This window comes from Homalodisca vitripennis, chromosome 6 (assembly GCF_021130785.1).
Source record: "Homalodisca vitripennis isolate AUS2020 chromosome 6, UT_GWSS_2.1, whole genome shotgun sequence".
Lineage (NCBI taxonomy): Eukaryota > Metazoa > Arthropoda > Insecta > Hemiptera > Cicadellidae > Homalodisca > Homalodisca vitripennis.
In genome coordinates this window covers 122491608-122508969 of record NC_060212.1, presented here as the reverse complement: position 1 = coordinate 122508969, position 17362 = coordinate 122491608, and the positions used below count along the sequence as shown (strand labels likewise).

General features: G+C 36.2%; 1 protein-coding gene across 4 annotated transcripts in view; it reads right to left on the bottom strand.

The window, feature by feature from the left end:
* Positions 1 to 17362, bottom strand: part of LOC124364880 (FAD-dependent oxidoreductase domain-containing protein 1) — a 49068-nt gene continuing 31706 nt past the window's right edge. For all 4 annotated transcript variants that reach the window (XM_046820675.1, XM_046820676.1, XM_046820677.1 and 1 more), the window contains 4 exons: positions 13992 to 14078; positions 7921 to 8074; positions 1538 to 1652; positions 1 to 1190 (listed from right to left, as the gene is read on the bottom strand). In XM_046820675.1, the coding sequence (XP_046676631.1) occupies positions 1051 to 1190; positions 1538 to 1652; positions 7921 to 8074; positions 13992 to 14078 (496 nt within the window). In that variant the 3' untranslated portion in view covers positions 1 to 1050. The remainder of the gene's footprint in view (positions 1191 to 1537; positions 1653 to 7920; positions 8075 to 13991; positions 14079 to 17362) is intronic.

Here is a 17362-nt window from a genome sequence, read left to right as displayed (position 1 = left end):
TTATGAACAAATTAATAAATATGTTTAATCTTTTATAAACAACATGTACAAGTAAATAAGTAGACTAGTCCAAAAATTACTTTAATAACTACTTTTTCACAGGATCTTTCTATTATTAAAACATAATAAAAGTACAGTTTCTTTCTTGGATTGCTGAATTGTGACATTTCAAGTTTAATTAAAACATCATTGCCCACAGGATCTTCAATTTTTCATGATTAGTTCAACATTTCATAATGAATGGGAATAATGTGGGATAAAACTGATTGCTTTATTCAGTTACATTAGTATATGTTATGTTTTTAAATTTACTTATATTTTATTAATTTCTGAGTATTTAAATTTTGGTTCAGTCCGTGCAACCTACAGGTTCTTTTAGTTTTGTAAATAATTAAATATACTCATTGCATTTTTGGCATGAAATGTGTTTGTGATAAAAATATTCTTTCTTATAAAGTATTAAGGGGAAAATTCCTGTGGTTTTGAAAATTTTGGTTTACCAACTCTCAATTACATATAAATTTAATTGAAGTACTTTGTGTTTAAAAATCTGTAAAGCGTTTTTTTAAGATTGCATTCCACTTTGCTTTGGGACTCAGACTCATAAAACAAAGCCCACAATAAGATGGTTGTAGTTTTATAGACATGGAAATAAAAAGAGCCCTCTTGTTTCAATTTTGATTTATTTTTATTCTAAATTATATTAAATACTAAATGTTGATATGTAATCTTATGTATTAAAATATCTGTAAAAAAAGCCAATAAGTTCAATATATGTATTCTAGGAAAATCATATTTCTTGTATTCCACTCCAGATACCAACTGTTTTTAATTTTTAGTCCAACTGTCCATCTTGATATAACAGTAAACAAATTTTTAATGATAGTTGTATTTTAACCCATTTTTTAAAATAAAACTAATAACCACAATTATTTTGTGTATACTGGACGTTTGTTCTCAACAAGAGGGCACTTCTCATTTTCCACTTCAAGTACATATTGACTGCTGGGGCAAGTTCTCCTTACCCATTCCCTGTCTAGTTAATCAATATTAAACAATGTTGTCTTCAAGAAGATATTCTTCATGGAAAATTCGCTCAAACTGCATCCTTGTCAAATCAATAGTCTTGTAATGGCCATCAATCATCAGCTCCATGATGGCGCGGCCGATGGCAGGAGCCTGCTGTAGACCTGCAGAACATGCCAAAAATCAATCAATAATTGAAAAATTATGTATATTTTTATATTGGGTTGATGGGAAATTAATGATTGAGGCACAACTCGCCATGGACAATAACTGGCTGAGTAACTCCAATCTTGTGATTAAGTCCTAACTTCATCTCTATAATTAAGGCATTTTTAATTCCATTTCATTTCTAAATGAAATTACTTGGGTGTAGGCAACTACCAGATGATCAAGGCCAAATATGAGCTTAATGTTAAATTATATGGTTTTGCCAACACCTTAGACGGATTGTTAGTTTTGCAAAAATGCTTTTATGTTAAATTTGCTTCTGGCCTGAAGTTGTACAACTAACCATGGCCACTGCATCCAGTTGCGATGAGAACGTTCATGTAACTTGGATGTGGTCCAATCAGGGCATTCTTGTCAAACGTGTTATAATCGTAATACCCGGCCCAGGCTGACTTCACCTGCAATAAGCAATAAAGAGTTATAATAAAACATGTTAAAACAAGTATAAGAATAAATTATTCATATTTTGTAATTAATGACAATCTAATTACTAAAATCACCTACATTTTACTTTGCTTTAAGTTTATTATTGATAATGGATAATTTAATAGGCTAACAGGTATTGGGACTTTTACCATCTTTGATATTACAAAAATATAACACTAAGTTTCAAGCATTGCAATCCATTCTCTTCTTTAGTTGTCAAAAAAAAAAAAAAAAAAACTTAGAGGCATACGATTAAGCATACACAAAATTATTAACTAATTAATATATGGCAAGTGAAATGTTCTTTTTGAATTTTTTTTATTATAAACAGCTGATAAGGACTGTTGACCAGAAATGTGATTGATTGTTATGTTTATGTCATAGTCATAGAATCTTTATTGTGATTTCTTTGGAGAAATATAATGGAGTCATTTATACACTAAAATACAATTAAATAACAACATATAGTATTTAAAAATAAGTTTTCCAGTTGAGGAATTCTTCTATGGTGTAAAATGATCGATGTAGGAGCCATTGTCTAGTTTCTTTCTTGAACCGTCTCTCTTCTGTTATTTCTTTAAGGTGGTCTGGCAGTAGGTTGTACAGCTTTGGTCCCATATAGCTGGGCTTCTCTTCAGATGGCGAGGCGGTGAGTGGGCAGTGCAAAGCTGTAAGCGTGTCTCGTATTGTAGGAGTGGGTCCCTTCTAATCTTGTAAGATTGCAGGACTGGGCAAAGCAGATAACTTCGAGTATGTATAAGGACACTATTGTAAGTATCTTCAGTTCAGTGAAAGCAGCTCTGCAGGAGTCAGATGGGTTTAGGCCAGCTAGTATTCGAATAGCTTTTTTTTGTGCTACCAGGACACGATGGAGGTTTGAGTGGGAGGAGTTGCCCCAGATCACCAATCCATATCTCAGGTAGGATTCAAATAGTGAGTAGTAAGCAGTTTTAGCTGTTTCAATGTTGCTGATATTTTTTATGCGTCTGATAATGTAAGTGCTACTGCTGAGCTTTCTGATTAGTTGATCGATGTGTGGGTTCCAGGTTAATTTGCTGTCAATGATGACTCCTACGTATTTAACTTCATAGTTAATTTTTATATCTGGTAGGCAAGAAAGATCTGTGTTTCTTCGTCTAAAGATAAATTGTTGGGTTTTTCGTTCGTTTAACACCAGATCATTTTTTTCACAGTACTGTTTTGCTAGGCTTAATGACACATATGAGGCTATTTCAAGTTCTTCGGTATCTTATTTTGCTACTAGCATGGCCGTGTCGTCAGCGTACATTATTACCTGGCTGTACTCTTCGAGATATCTAGGAAGGTCATTGCTGAGCAGTATGAAGAGCACAGGGCCAAGAACAGAGCCTTGTGGGACGCCCCTATTCACAGGTAGTGGTTTAGATGTTGCTTTACAGACGCTGTTGTTTTGTGTGTATGAAATTTCTACCATTTGCGATCGTCCCTCAAGTTAGCTCGTTAGCCAGTTTTCTGCCATTCCCTTAACACCCATTTCTCTCACTTTTTTTATAAGAAGATGGTGGCCCAGACAATCAAAGGCCTTGCTGAAATCTAAAAACAGGCTGGTGACATTTTTTTCTTTCTTCTCTCTGGTCGATAATAAATCCTGCAAGTTGAATGAGTGCGGTTGTTGTGGATCTCCCTTTAAGAAAGCCATGTTGCTGACTGGTAAGGATATTGTGATCAGTTAGATGTTTTATCAGCTGGATTAACATTACTTTCTCAATCAATTTTGATATTGTAATTTTGTATTGTATTGAGCAGGGATATTGGTCTATAATTACTAATTTGCTCTGGTGGTCCTTTTTTAAGTTTCGGGTATACTTTAGCCAATTTAAGATTTTGAGGGAATGTGCCTTGAAGAAAAGATTTATTTACTATGTACGTGAGGGGAGGTGTTAGTTCTTCCTTGCAGTGCTTAAGGATGTTAGAGGAGATCTCATCAGTTCCGGCAGATGTTTTTCACTTCAGTCCAGATATTGTATCTATGATTTGTTGGTAGCTTACGGGCTGAAGGATGAGTTCAGGTGGTTCATCCCCCAGCTGGTTAAAAAGGGCATTTTGTGAGGGGGCTTGGTTAGCATTTCCTAGAGTTTTGTCTGCTATTGTTGTGAAGTAGTGGTTGAAAAGGTGAGCTACTTGCTGAGGGTCGTTAACTTGATTTCCTTCTACTATTAGTTCTATTTGATCGGTAGTGTTGTTTTTTTGTTGTCTTTCCCAATTAACTACTTTCCAAATTGCTTTTTGCTTATTTCCAGCCTCTTGAATGTACTTAGAGGTATCTTGTTGTTTTAGCTGTTTGAGCTTCAAGTCATATTCCCTTTTCTTGGTTGCTGTTAATGCTTTGTCTTCTTCTCTTCCATGCAGAATTTGATTATTAAATGCCTGCAGGTACTCTTCCCTAAGGCGACGTGCTTCATCACTATTAGTTAGGGTAGATTTGAGTTTTTGTTTTCCTCTTGGTCTGGAATTTTTTAAGGGGCAAGCTGTATTAAGTAGTGTAGTCGTTTTACCAATAAACAGGCTGTAGGCTTGGTTTACGTCTGGGGAGTTGTAAACATCTTCCCAGAATTCGGAGGCCAGTAGATGTTTCAGATGATTTAAGTTTTCAGGATTGAGTCTTCTGTGAGGAGCCAGGACACTTTGATTTCTTGGTTTGTAAGTTGATGGTGCAGAGTTGGGCTCGGTGGTCTGAGAGACCTGTAATGATTACCTCAACATTTACATCCAAGTTGGGGAAAGTTCAAGGGTATCAGATAGGATGTCCAAGGAAGTTTCTGTTTCCTTTAGGTGGCCTATACACGCCGACCAGATTAATATTTTTACCTTTCATTTTAAGGTTTATCATAAAAAGTTCACACATAAGTTTAATTGATTTATTTGAGGTATCAATTGTGTGTATAGTATTTCCAAGATTTTCGTTTGAGTAAAAGGCAACTCCTCCTTTTCTGTGGTTTTTTCTGCAGAAACCGCCAATCAGTTTATATCCATTGAGTCGTGTGTTGTCGAGTTGGTCATTGTTGAGTCCATGTTCAGTGATGATTGCGATGTCGGGGTTGAGTTCGTGGAGTAGATGTTCGAGTCTATCCCTTTTTGATGCCAGGGAGTCAATATTTTGGTGAAGTATTTTTAGGGCCTTTTCTGATGTTTGTGTTTGTAGATCTTGGTTTTGAATTTGGTTTTTATTTTTTGGCTGGTTCCTAAAAAATTATGGGGAGAGCATTGATTATTAACTTTGCTACTTATTGTTTTGCAATGATAGGAAGATTCAGAGTGATTTTCCTGTGCTTCAGTTATACAGAGAGTGTTATTTAGCGGTTGATAATTTTGTAAGGCTCTGGTTTCATTTAATTCTGTTCCAGCGGGGCTCATTTTTCTTGATACAGTTTCTTTTTTATATTGCTCAATATTTTTCTCAAAGAAAGCTTCAAAAGAGTCTAAGGGGTCCAGTTTAACAGCTGTTATTAGAGGGGAGATGGTGATTTTGAATGTATTTTGTTGTTCTTTTTCCTTTATTAATTGTGGTTGGTTTGGGGTTTCCTCACATTCCTCCCTGTACTTTTGTGCCTGAAGAGAGACACTGAGGTAGCTTTTCGTAACTCCCAGGCCCCTGTGGTTTTTTGGTGGGTTTTGTACCGGTCTGTTGAGAGTAGGTTTATCAGTTGAAATTGGTTCATTTTGATTCACAGCGTTTGTGAATATTATGAATTGTTCTTGAATGGTTCTCACAGAGTCTTCCATGCACGCTTGTCTTGTCTTAATTCCAATCAGTTCTGTTAAGAAAAGGCTATGGTGGGTCTAAGTCATGATTGTGTGTCTGTGTTGTAATGTTTTTGAAAATCTTGTTGCCTTTGTCTTGGCTTATATTGTTATTTGATTTAATTGTTTCAAGGCATTCAATCTTTTTTTGGAGTACTTTAATAATGTTCTCGTATTTGGAAATGGTTTCTTCTTTTTCTATATCTGTTTCTTCAAAAATATTGTTAAGGTCATTCCGTACCTGTTTTTCTTTTTTCAGTTGATTTTCTAGGCAGTTTAATTTTTTAACTAGCATATTATATTTATTTAAAATGATTGGTTTTTCTTTTTTTTAATTCTTCAAGTTTATATTGGTAGTTTGAGTGGCTTTCTTCAGAGATCGTTAACTCTTCAATTTTTGAAGTTAGTTTTGAGTTCTTTATAGTTAGGGTCATTATATTCTGTCTTAGTTCTTGGTTCTCAGCTATAGTCGAATAGATATAACTTCCGTATTGGAAGGGTGTGGAGGGGCAGCGAGCAGTGGGGAGACTCATGCCGCGGTGTTGCCGCGTTGGTGCAGGCACTGCCGTGAGCGGTCACTTTCTCACCGAACACTGAGAAGAGAACATCAGACGGTGCACGCCAGCATACTTACCAACAAACAACACGTCAGTGTGTGTTGTCTTTTGATTGTTTACACTAGTAATCAGAAACGAAATTTCTCTAATTTAACACAAATATGTGTGATATTAACATGTTACCATTATACTATATAATAATCTACAACTACTAAATAATTCGGATATCGTGAAGGACAAATAATTTGGGTACTCTGAAAACCTAGTATTACATTCACAGCACAAATATATTTATTGCGGGGGCTGTCAAAATACTTCAAACACCGCCTCCCAGCTCCGTGCTTTTTTTTACCTTGCGTTGGGGCCTTATCTAAAATCTTGGAGTGGTATGGGGCTTTGTCCATAACAACCGATGGAGCAGAAAGGTTAGGTAGAAGTGATTCTCTGAACTATTTTGAAAAAGTGTCATGGTTCATTTCTTCATGGTAGTCTGTGGTTTGCTTTGAAGCAAATAAGAAGCAACAATTAGGACCAAACCCTCCAGATGTACCAGCGTGCAGTAAAATCAGCCTACCACCTTTGCCAATATGCCTTTGCCGATGTGGCAACAGTGCCTGTTGCTATGGCAACCGCGTCAGACGCTCCTCGCTCCTATTGGTCAGGTAGCCAACCAGGCAGTTCTCCCTCTCACTCTAACTTCAGAACGCCCCAGCACGCCAATACGGAAGTTGTATCTATTCGACTATAGTAGTGCGTTCCCAACTTCCGCTGCCAAGGAAAGCGAGTTTTCTAGGTCGTTTTCTTCTGATTCGTTCATGTTTTGAATGTTTGCTTTTACTTCATCTAAGTTAGGTCCGGTGTTTTCTTCTGGTGGGGTAGTGCATTTGTCACATTTCCAGCATTCCACTTCGGTTGTTGTTAAATTTTTGAATTTTTTATCCGTCCAACTAAGACATTTTGAGTGAAACCACTTGTTGCACTGGCCTGTACATAGGATTCCTTTGCATTTCACTCCTATGGTGCATACTCCGCAGGGGTATCTGGACATTTTGTTACCTTTTAAATATGTTATTATGGTTGGGTTAGTAAATAAACGAGTCATGTTTAAAGTTTCTTAATTTTTTATATAATAATTGTTAGAGGATGAAGTATCCCACAGGCAATCATGTCTGAAGGACAGTTGCAGAGATACATTTCACAGTTGGAGATGTCACAAACTTAACACTGTAAGACCTAGACGACAATTTATCGAATGTACTAATGTAATCTGGAAATGGTTTGGATGTCTGCAAGACATAATTGAACAAGGTACATCTCTAACTGGATCTAATGGCCCATCTTGCCAAATAATAGGGGTTGTAACCTGAGGTACTACTATCGGGAGAGGTGAAAAAATGGAATTTCGGACATGTGCTAAAAAGAGAAGGTTCTACCTTGTAATTTTATTGCTGCTGCACTGACCTTTTTGAAGACTATGACTAAGTGGAAAACAAGTCATCAATTGTATTGTAGCCAGCGACGAGACTTGGGTAAGCTGTGGCATCGGAAATATAATCCATTTGAACCATAAATTATCCTAAGTGCAAAACTTTATATAACAGTTTGTCCCCCAACCTCTCATCGTCTAACCATGAACACTGAAATTTTACATACCTAATTGTATGCCTATTTATGTTTGAAAAATATTATATGGGACCATTATTTTACAGCATAAGTGCTTTGGCTACGGACTTTGATTTTAAAAATTGTATGCAAAGTCGCAGGTGACAGCTAGTCTCTTTATAAGTTTGCAGAATAATCTTGTTATTATTAGTATTTCTCTATATGAAAAATGATAGAATTAAGGGAGCAGTTGAGTATGCATTTAACAATATGATTGCACCTACGTCTAGTCTAAGTATACCTTGAGAGATTCAAATACAGGCACTCTGTTTGCGAGGGTTGGCCATATTTTCTCGTTGAAGTAGTCGTAGTCCACTTCCAAATTTTCACATGAAGGCTCGTCTTCAGCGTCTGGAGAGCGGCCGCACAAGTAGTTGTCACTCGTACCTTCCCTCCTGAGACACAGACAGCTGTGATAAGCTTCCTTTTCTTTGTTAATCCTCAATCTAGATCCTTGTTTGTATGGATATTAATGATGAAATAAAACAAAATGCTATTTAAAACAGTTGAAACACAAAACTTTATATCTTATTGAAAAAAAGTTACTAAGCAATACACAAAACATTTTTTTAAATTTAGCTTTTAATAAAGTATTGACTTTTACTTTTCACTGTAAGTGTTGAGTACGTAATTCTAGATTAGGCCTATGTTACTATGCCTGTATGTAGCCTGAATGTACGATTATTAGATACTCATATTTAAGGCTTTGTCATTGCATCATATGGGATGACAATATAAGAATTCTGATTCTAATACACATAATTTTAATGTCTAGCTTTTAAAATTATTATCTCCCAATCAAAGAACAACCACCCTAACGATTTTAGCCAATTCTTATATTATTCTTTTAATTTCATCTATAGCCTCCTGAGACCCAGGGATTTTTGTTGTTTTTTCTAATTAACTCCTAAGTGACTAATACTAGGCCATTAACTACAACTCAGTTGAGTCCTGAGCGTAAACTGATGTATACTTAAACAAATTCCTGAAGTGCCTAGTATTAGTCACTTAACTTCAAAATTCTCTCCATGGCTTGCTGGTAATCAGACTGTAGCCCCATAGGGAGGTAGCACTGTTACAGGTTAGAATGTTCCTTGTTGATGTAGTTCCTCAACTCACCGCTAGGGTGCGTCAGTGTGACACAGCATTGAAAACAAACAAGATGGCAACACCACCCAGAAAAATCATCCTCTACAAAATCAACGATGTAAGTAGATAAAAACCATTGTTTTTACTTTATAAGTTATATTTATATGTCATAAACACATCACAAGGTTATTATGTAGTGTATTAAATGCAACAATAATCAGTTTCTTTATAGGGACAAATTGTTGTGCAATCTAAGTGACTAATATTAGGCACACAGGGCTAAAGACCAAAAGGCAGTATTTTTACTAATACCTAATACTAGTAACTTCGGTCTTTATTATGTTGAATTTCAGTATAACTTTTTACAGTGACACCAAGAAAAATCAATGCTTGTCTGTTTGGGACTGATGATTCTGAGATCGAGGATTTCAATGATGAAGAAAATGAAGATAATGTCCTCAGTGCCAGCACAAGAGAGCAATCTTTATTTCAAGCGAATTGGGAGTGACAATACTGACAGCGACCCTGACTATCATCCCTCAACTTAGTGACAGCGATAACGAACCCACAACATCAACAGCAGTAAAGGTAACTTGATCATCAAATTTCTTTATCCTAACCTAACCTAATGTAATCTAACTTATACAAACAAAATACATGTAATTACTATGGTTACACATTCTACTTAAAATTCTGTTGAAAATTATTAAAATACTTTAAACTGAGTACATGATTTATTTTATTTTATTGATTGTTTTCAGAAAAATCAACTAGCCAAAAGGAAGAAAAATACTAAACTGCAACCACCAATCAAGAGAACAAAGAACATACCTACTGCTCGAACCATGGAGAAAAGGCAATTTTTTTCTCCTGATCCTGTGACTCTTCACGAACCTTCGTATATACCACTGGACTGTACGAATTGGAGTAATGAGAAGTTTGTTGAACTATATTATGATGATGATATTCTTTTACAATTTGCAACCAGACTTATGTACTTAGACAGGTAAAAGTTTGAACTTATCTTTGAGAGAATTCAAAGTTTGGTTGGGAGTAAATTTTGTTGTAATGTCATCCCTACAGTTGCCCAAATACGTATGTATTGGGACAAGGAATGGAGAGTTGCTGTAGTTGCTGATCATATGTCTAGGGACAGGTTTTTTTCAAATAAGAAATTCACTAAAAATTGTCTTTGATGATGACATTAATGAAGAGCAAAGGAAAGCCGATAGGCTATGGAAAATAAGACCACTGATTGACCGTGTGCCGTGTTGTTTTGTTAGGATGCTTAAAACAAACCAGAAATTCAACACATCTGTATAGATGAGATGATGATACCCTTCAGTGGCACAAGTGACTTAAAACAGTACATTCCCAACAAGCCCAACCCCTTAGGAATTAAGGTATTTGTTTTGGCTAATCCTACTGGGATTATATGTGACTTTGTGGTTTACCAGAATCAGACCACCTTTACTCAAGATATTGCTGGAAGCTTTTGGCAATGTGAGTCTGCCGTTCTTTATCTAACTCGGTCTTTAGTTCCTGGTCATGTCATTTACATCGACAGATATTTTAATACTGTAAGATTAGCTGAAGAACTTCTTAATCGTGGAATTAGATGCTCAGGGACTTTAAGGAAGGATAGGCTTCCCCAGGATAATGATCTTCCTGTCGACAAGATTTTTAAGAAAAGCCAAAGTAGGGGTTCAGCCACTGTCAGTGTTCGCGCCTGATGGTGCGATAGCATTAACAAAGTGGCTGGATAACAAATCCGTAACTATGATCTCAACTAATGAGTCCGTTTGAGCCCATGTGTGAGGTTAAAAGGTGGTCAAAGGCTGAGGAGAGGTATATTCAAGTGTCCAACCAAGTGTGGTGCAGTCATACAACAAAAAATATGGGAGGGGTGGATTTGATAGACAGAATACTATCTTATTGCCCTTCTAGATCTAGAACTAAAAAATGGACAGTTAGATGTTTATTGCACTTTTTTATGTAGCCCTAGGAAATGCATGGCTTCAGATGAGGGAGAATTAAGAAATCGTCAGGAGTATCTCCCAAGGACATTGTTCAATTCAGGCATTTCAAGTTGGAATTAGGTAAATCCATGATTGAGAAGAATAGTGTTCGTCTGGATGTTGATGAAAATGGGGATGAAGATCAAGGACACCAAGAAGAAGGATTTTTGGATCGTAGGAAGAGTGCGGGCCCATGTTTAGAGAAAAGACTGCAAGGCGCCACCCACTTACCGGAGTGACAAAGAAAATCCAAAAGAGGTGTGCTCTTCCCAAAGTGTTTAAAAAAATCTACTGTTTTTTGTACACAGTGCAAAGTTTATCTTTGCCTATGTAGATGGAAGGAACTGTTTTGCTAAATACCACACAAAGTAATTTGAGGGTCATGATTTAAAAAATCCTAATTAACTTAGTATTTTTAATTAACTCAAAAATCAACAGAAACCATGGAAGTCTGATTACGATAGCTCAGTGCAGTATTTTTAATTCTTTTGTACTCATGTTAATTGACACTCAATAAAATATATGGTTTAACTGGATGTTACTATGTTTTTATACCATTTCTACCCATTTCAGTCCGAAGTGCCTATTATTAGGACAATCAAAAAGGGTAGAATAAGGCACAACAGAATTTTTTAAATATTTTTTTTGGCTCTTTTCATTTGTTTATAGACAAGTTATTATCATGTCATATGATATTTTAAAGAAAAAAAATTCTCGGGACTCAAGGCCAATTTTTTAGAGTGCCTAATAAAAGGCACTTCGGTCATAGTTGCTAAATCTTATTGAAATCCTCAGGTCTCAAGTACTATCAAGACAAGTGCCTAGTATTAGCCACTCTGGACTCAGGAGGTTATAGATACTATATACACCTTTTTATTGTTATCAGATTTCTAAACAAAATCTGTAACAATAATTAATATAAGTAATTTTATAATGATTCATACTGAACCTGCACTATTTAAATATAAGGGTATGTCTGTACAAGAATTGGTGTTTCATTTTTGCAAAAATTGCAACATACTGCATTATATTATATATTTTTTTAATCAATACCAATTCCTATTTCATTAGCATAATTTGTAATACTTGAAAACTTTCCACACATAATGACGTATACTAATAAAACATTATTTTTATATAGGATTTCTTGAAAATAGAAAAACCAGTTAACGTTACAAGACACATAAAACCAGCTAATAATTGTGATACATTATCTTCTGTGTTTGTTTTAGATAGCAGGGCTTCCACTCAATCTTGTAACATTCATGGCTCTATCATAAATTAATAGGAATAAACATATTAATTTCACAATCAATTTTATATATAAATAACAGTACGAATAAAAATAGAAAAAAAAGATCGTGTTGGAGGAACAAAATTAAGACGACTCAGATGCATGGAATGATGAAATTATTTTTCCACATTTCACAAACAATGTTGATGTTTCGTGCAGAAATACATGTATGGACAACAAACAAACAAATAAACTTCACCACAGCAGTATCTATTGCTGTTCGAACAGGCCGGTGGCTTAATCATTATGACCAGGAGATGTGCACATGAAAATGGACAAACAGTAGGTCTGCCACACATTAAACGCAGGCGAGACGTTGCCAAGACCAGGGGATGATTTTGTTACGTCGCACATTAAAGAGGAATCTGTACAAGCAACCGAGCAAACAACCAATACAACCAAGTGTCCTTCAGAACAAAAAAAAATCACCAATAAAAAAAATGGTGTCTTCTAGATTTAACTAACCAACAGAAACTTCACTAGGACAAAGCTGCTACACCAGTATCAGCTCTTCTAGAAGAGAATACATCTTTAAAAGGATGGATAGCCAAACTGAAAGCCAAGTTAGCTAGCAGAGAGGCAAAGACCAAAAATATTGAACACTTATAAGTGAACTGTCAGGCCTCCAAGCAGCTGACAATGTTAAACATTTAGGCATAACCCGTGATGAGAGCCTGAACTGGAAAAGTCACCTAGACAAACAACATATGCCTTAAGCTTAGCTCAGCTTTATTTGCACAGAAGAGAAGTAAACAGACCAGTGGTCCTGAAGCCATAAAAATTGCTACCATGCACTTTTTGACAGCCACTTAGGTTTCGAAAAAATTGTCTGGAGTGGTTCTTCGGATGGAAATCTTCTTTCTGTCCTAATTATTCAGAAGACAGCTCTACGAATGATGTAAGGATTAGAACCTAGAGAGAGAGCTGAAGAAAAGTATTTAAAGATTGGAAATTATTGAGTGACTTCCATCTACATCTTGGAAATCTTTATATACTGCAAACCAAGGATCCTCCTCAACAAAGACATCTCCACAATCACTTCACCAGACAAGCAGAAGACTGTACACTCCTTATTCACTGAAATGTCTTATTTGAAGAAAAAAACCGTCCTATACTGGAATGAAGCTGTCTAATAGCTGCCTGGCTATCTGAAAGATGACAACCCAAGAACCAACCAAAGTCCTTCACTATTGGCTACAGAACCAGGCCTTCTACACACTTGGGAATTCTATTAATGGAATGATAATCTTTTACTTGACTAGACACCCATCTGACATACTTTTGACTCTGTAACATATCTCAATGATATTGTTTAACACTTTCAATAAATGTTGTAGATGGACTAATATGAATGCGGCTTTTGGAGACAGCTTAAGATTCTACTTTAAGCTTTCCTATAACACCCAGAAATTATATTATTTGTATGTCAACTTCGAGAGTTTCTTCATCAGTCCGTGAGGTCCGAATTTATTCGGCTCTGAAGTAATTTATAATTTTCAACTCTAAGAACACCTCAGTCCACCAGAACAGAATGTTGAGACAATCCACCAATACCGATACCTCCTGAATTCCGCCTTGAATTTTTACTCTCTTCACACTCCTGTCCTTGAGCATTGAATCATTCGGCACTGTGGTAATTTGTCATTTTTTATCTTGGCGGATGATTTCATTATTCAGCTCTAGCAGATTCAGTGCAAACGGATTCCACCATCTAGTATATTACACTGAATAGCATTGCATTCTTTCTCAATATACAAACTATACTCATATATCTCTACGATGGGGAGTTAAAAATAAAAGGTTTCTAAAAGTCATAATTTATTTCTTTGAACAAATTCCTAGTTCTTATCATGTATATGAAAATACTTTTATTATTAGAAAAAAGTAAGCAAGCCTATGCTATCAACTTACCTAACATACGTTCCACTAGGATCTACAACGAGTGGTGTTTTCAGACCAGGGCCTCCTGGACAGTGGAAACAGTACACATAACGTTTCCTGGAACATGAACATCATACAGTTATGACCAAACTTTTACCTATTACCTTTAGAAATGACAAGAGCCTATTATACTAAATAAATAAATATATATATATTACAATATATTAAGTTACGATGTGACACCACTCCTAGTTCTAAACTATCAAGTATTACTCTATTTGCAACTATCAGTGAATTACACCATTCCTAGTAACTTAATACTTATGACCATGTGAGCAACTACTAACACAAATTATGATCAGCTAAGTCTTCAGCTAAATGGAAAAATAACAAAGGACCCACACGAAATAGCAAACTCCCTTAATGTATATTTTGCAACAATAGCAGAAAACACACTCCAAACAAACAGTAGCAACATTAATCCTGCAAACCCTGACCCAGCTCCAGTCACAAATGAGAAATTACAGTTCTACTTAACAACAAGCGAAGAAGTAAAAAAAGCTATAGACTCCTTAAAGCCTAAAACATCGTCTGGTATTGATGAAATATCCGCAAAACTAGTTAAAAGATGTAAAGAAGAACTGATAATACCACTAACTAATATAATAAATAAATCCCTACAGCAAGGTATCTTCCCAACTGTTCTGAAGACCTCCAAAATATAAAAAAGGACCACGGAGTGAACCTGGCAGCTACAGGCCAATATCACTCATCCCGACATTCTCCAAAATAATTGAGAAAATTGTCCTTACCAGACTCCTAAACCATCTCGAACAGCATAATCTACTTACAAACAAACAGCATGGATTCCTTAGGGGTAGGTCAACAACAACAGCCCTGGTACAGCTGACAGAACACATCATAGACCAACTAGAGGAAGGATGTTCAGTAACTAGTCTGTTCCTTGACTTTAGTAAAGCTTTCGACTGCCTCAATCACGATCAGCTACTACAAAAACTAAGAGCCCTAGGCGTAGGAGGTAAAGAAGCAGATTGGTTTAAATGCTACCTCAAGGGAAGAAAACAACTGGTAGAAATAAATTACACCCAAAATTATACAAACTATAAAATTCAATCAGCAACAACTGAAGTGAGAAGAGGGGTGCCTCAAGGATCCGTGCTCGGGCCGGTGCTCTTCCTCCTCCTCACGAATGATATGCCAAACTGCCTGGATGATGCCTGTTCTACTATAATGTATGCAGATGACACTGTGCTTACCATCTCTAATAAAGTCAATGAAATGCTCGCAATAAACACGACTGCATGCTTCAACCAAACTAAACAATACTGCACAAATAATGACCTAGTATTAAATGAAAATAAAACTGTACAAATAGTTTTCAACACAAAAAACAAAATTACAAACCTAGCACCTCTCCTGGACCTGGAAGTAAGCAATGTGACCAAATATCTAGGCATCACAATTGACTCGAAATTGTCATGGAAGCCCCACATAGACCAACTAAGTAAGAAATTCTCCTCAAGTATCTATGTAATTCGCAGAATTAAACAAGTATGTAGCATGGAGGTAGCCAAAGTTGCCTACTTTGCTCTTTTCGAAACGCACCTAAGATACGGAATAGTATCATGGGGAGGAACAACAGCGTCCAACATGGGAAAGATTCTTACTCTACAAAAAAGAGCAATTAGATGCCTAGCAGGACTACATCACCAGGAAAGTTGCCGGGAATCTTTTAAACAACTAAAAATTCTCACAACAATCTCACTCTACATCCGGGAAACCATTCTGCATGCAGTCACTTCACAGCATTTAAGACACCAGGAACTACATCCATATAACACAAGAAATGCCACAAACTTCACCCTGCCCTTACACCGCTTAAGCCTCTCTGAGAAGAAACCCTCATACCAAGGAGCGCTGTTTTTCAACCACCTGCCCGATCATCTAAGAAACCAGCCACCTCAGTGTTTCGCGAACCAACTAACAAAATGGCTGCAAGAAAGGCCCTACTATTCAGAGTCAGAATTCTTGAGCACCTGACGACTCAGTGCAGCGGAAGACAAGAGCTCCCTCTGGACATCAAACTTTGTATCAACTTTGCATTATATAACTATGACACAAAAACTATTTCCATTGTATAAATTTTACTAACCACAACTTTTGTTTTATGACGCATGTACTATTCTCTATGAATATGTAAATAAAGAAATTGTCTATTGTCATAGCACTCTTCCTTCTGCCCCTCGATGACCTGTTGAAACTGAAAACAAGTCCACAAGACTTATTTGTTGATCTCCTCGTCGTAAAAATTCATGAATTTGTCTATATAATAGAATTTACTCTAATAATAGAATGTAACATTCCTCATAAGTTCAGTTTAAAAGTCTATGGCTACCATACTAACTAGTTTTCCCTATCACTCAGCGTAACAGTTAGGATAGAATGACCGCTCCTGGCAAGCCACGCTCTGTCCTCCCTTTACCCTTCTCGCCTCCAAGGTAGGAGTCACAGCACCAGCCGTCACCAGCGACCGCACACGTCTTGACATGTGTACTTTATTGCCTGTGCCAGTACTTCTGCCGGCTTGTCAATAACATCCTCCGATACTTCAGCTCTAAATAAACTATCTTCTTGAGGAATAACATTATATGACATGTGTCTTTCACCCACTAACAATTAAACAAATAGAGTTCATATTAATAACATTCACAGTATATTTTTAACTCTTACAAATGTACTATACACATTGCTTTACACTTTTTGTGTTTTCTTTGCAGTATCTTTCTTGGGAAATACAATGATCTTGTTACAACGAAATCTGTCCCACTTATTAGCACAGCCTGTCATGCAGAAAATGTTGGGGTAGTGAACTGTAGAGGTAATCAACAGATCAAGCCTGTGTTAAAATATTGTTTCAATGAATATATGGAGGCATAAAATGATAACAGTATCGTGTAATTTTTTCTCATTAAACACAAAAATATTATAGAAGATAGTCTACGATAATGCAAAACTGCGAAAATATTCTCTATAAGCCTACCACCCAAGGCGCTGTTATGACTAAGTTTTATTATATGTTTAGCATTGTCAAAGGGTTGGTTGCTACTCCTCCAATCATTTCTCTCTAACAGAAGTAGGTGCGGGTGATTTCAAGCCCCTGATGGACAAAACAAATAATCTGTGCTATTTAAAAGGAGCGAGGTATTGTAAATAGAATAGGTATGTGATGTCTAGAATTGGTATTTGATGTCTAACTCAAAACCCATGTGACAACTACACAAATATGCAAAAATATAGTTATGTTGTTTTCTCTGGAATTGCGTAAATATATTACGCTGATTATTTTGTTTTCGCATGATATTACTCTTTATTAGAACTTA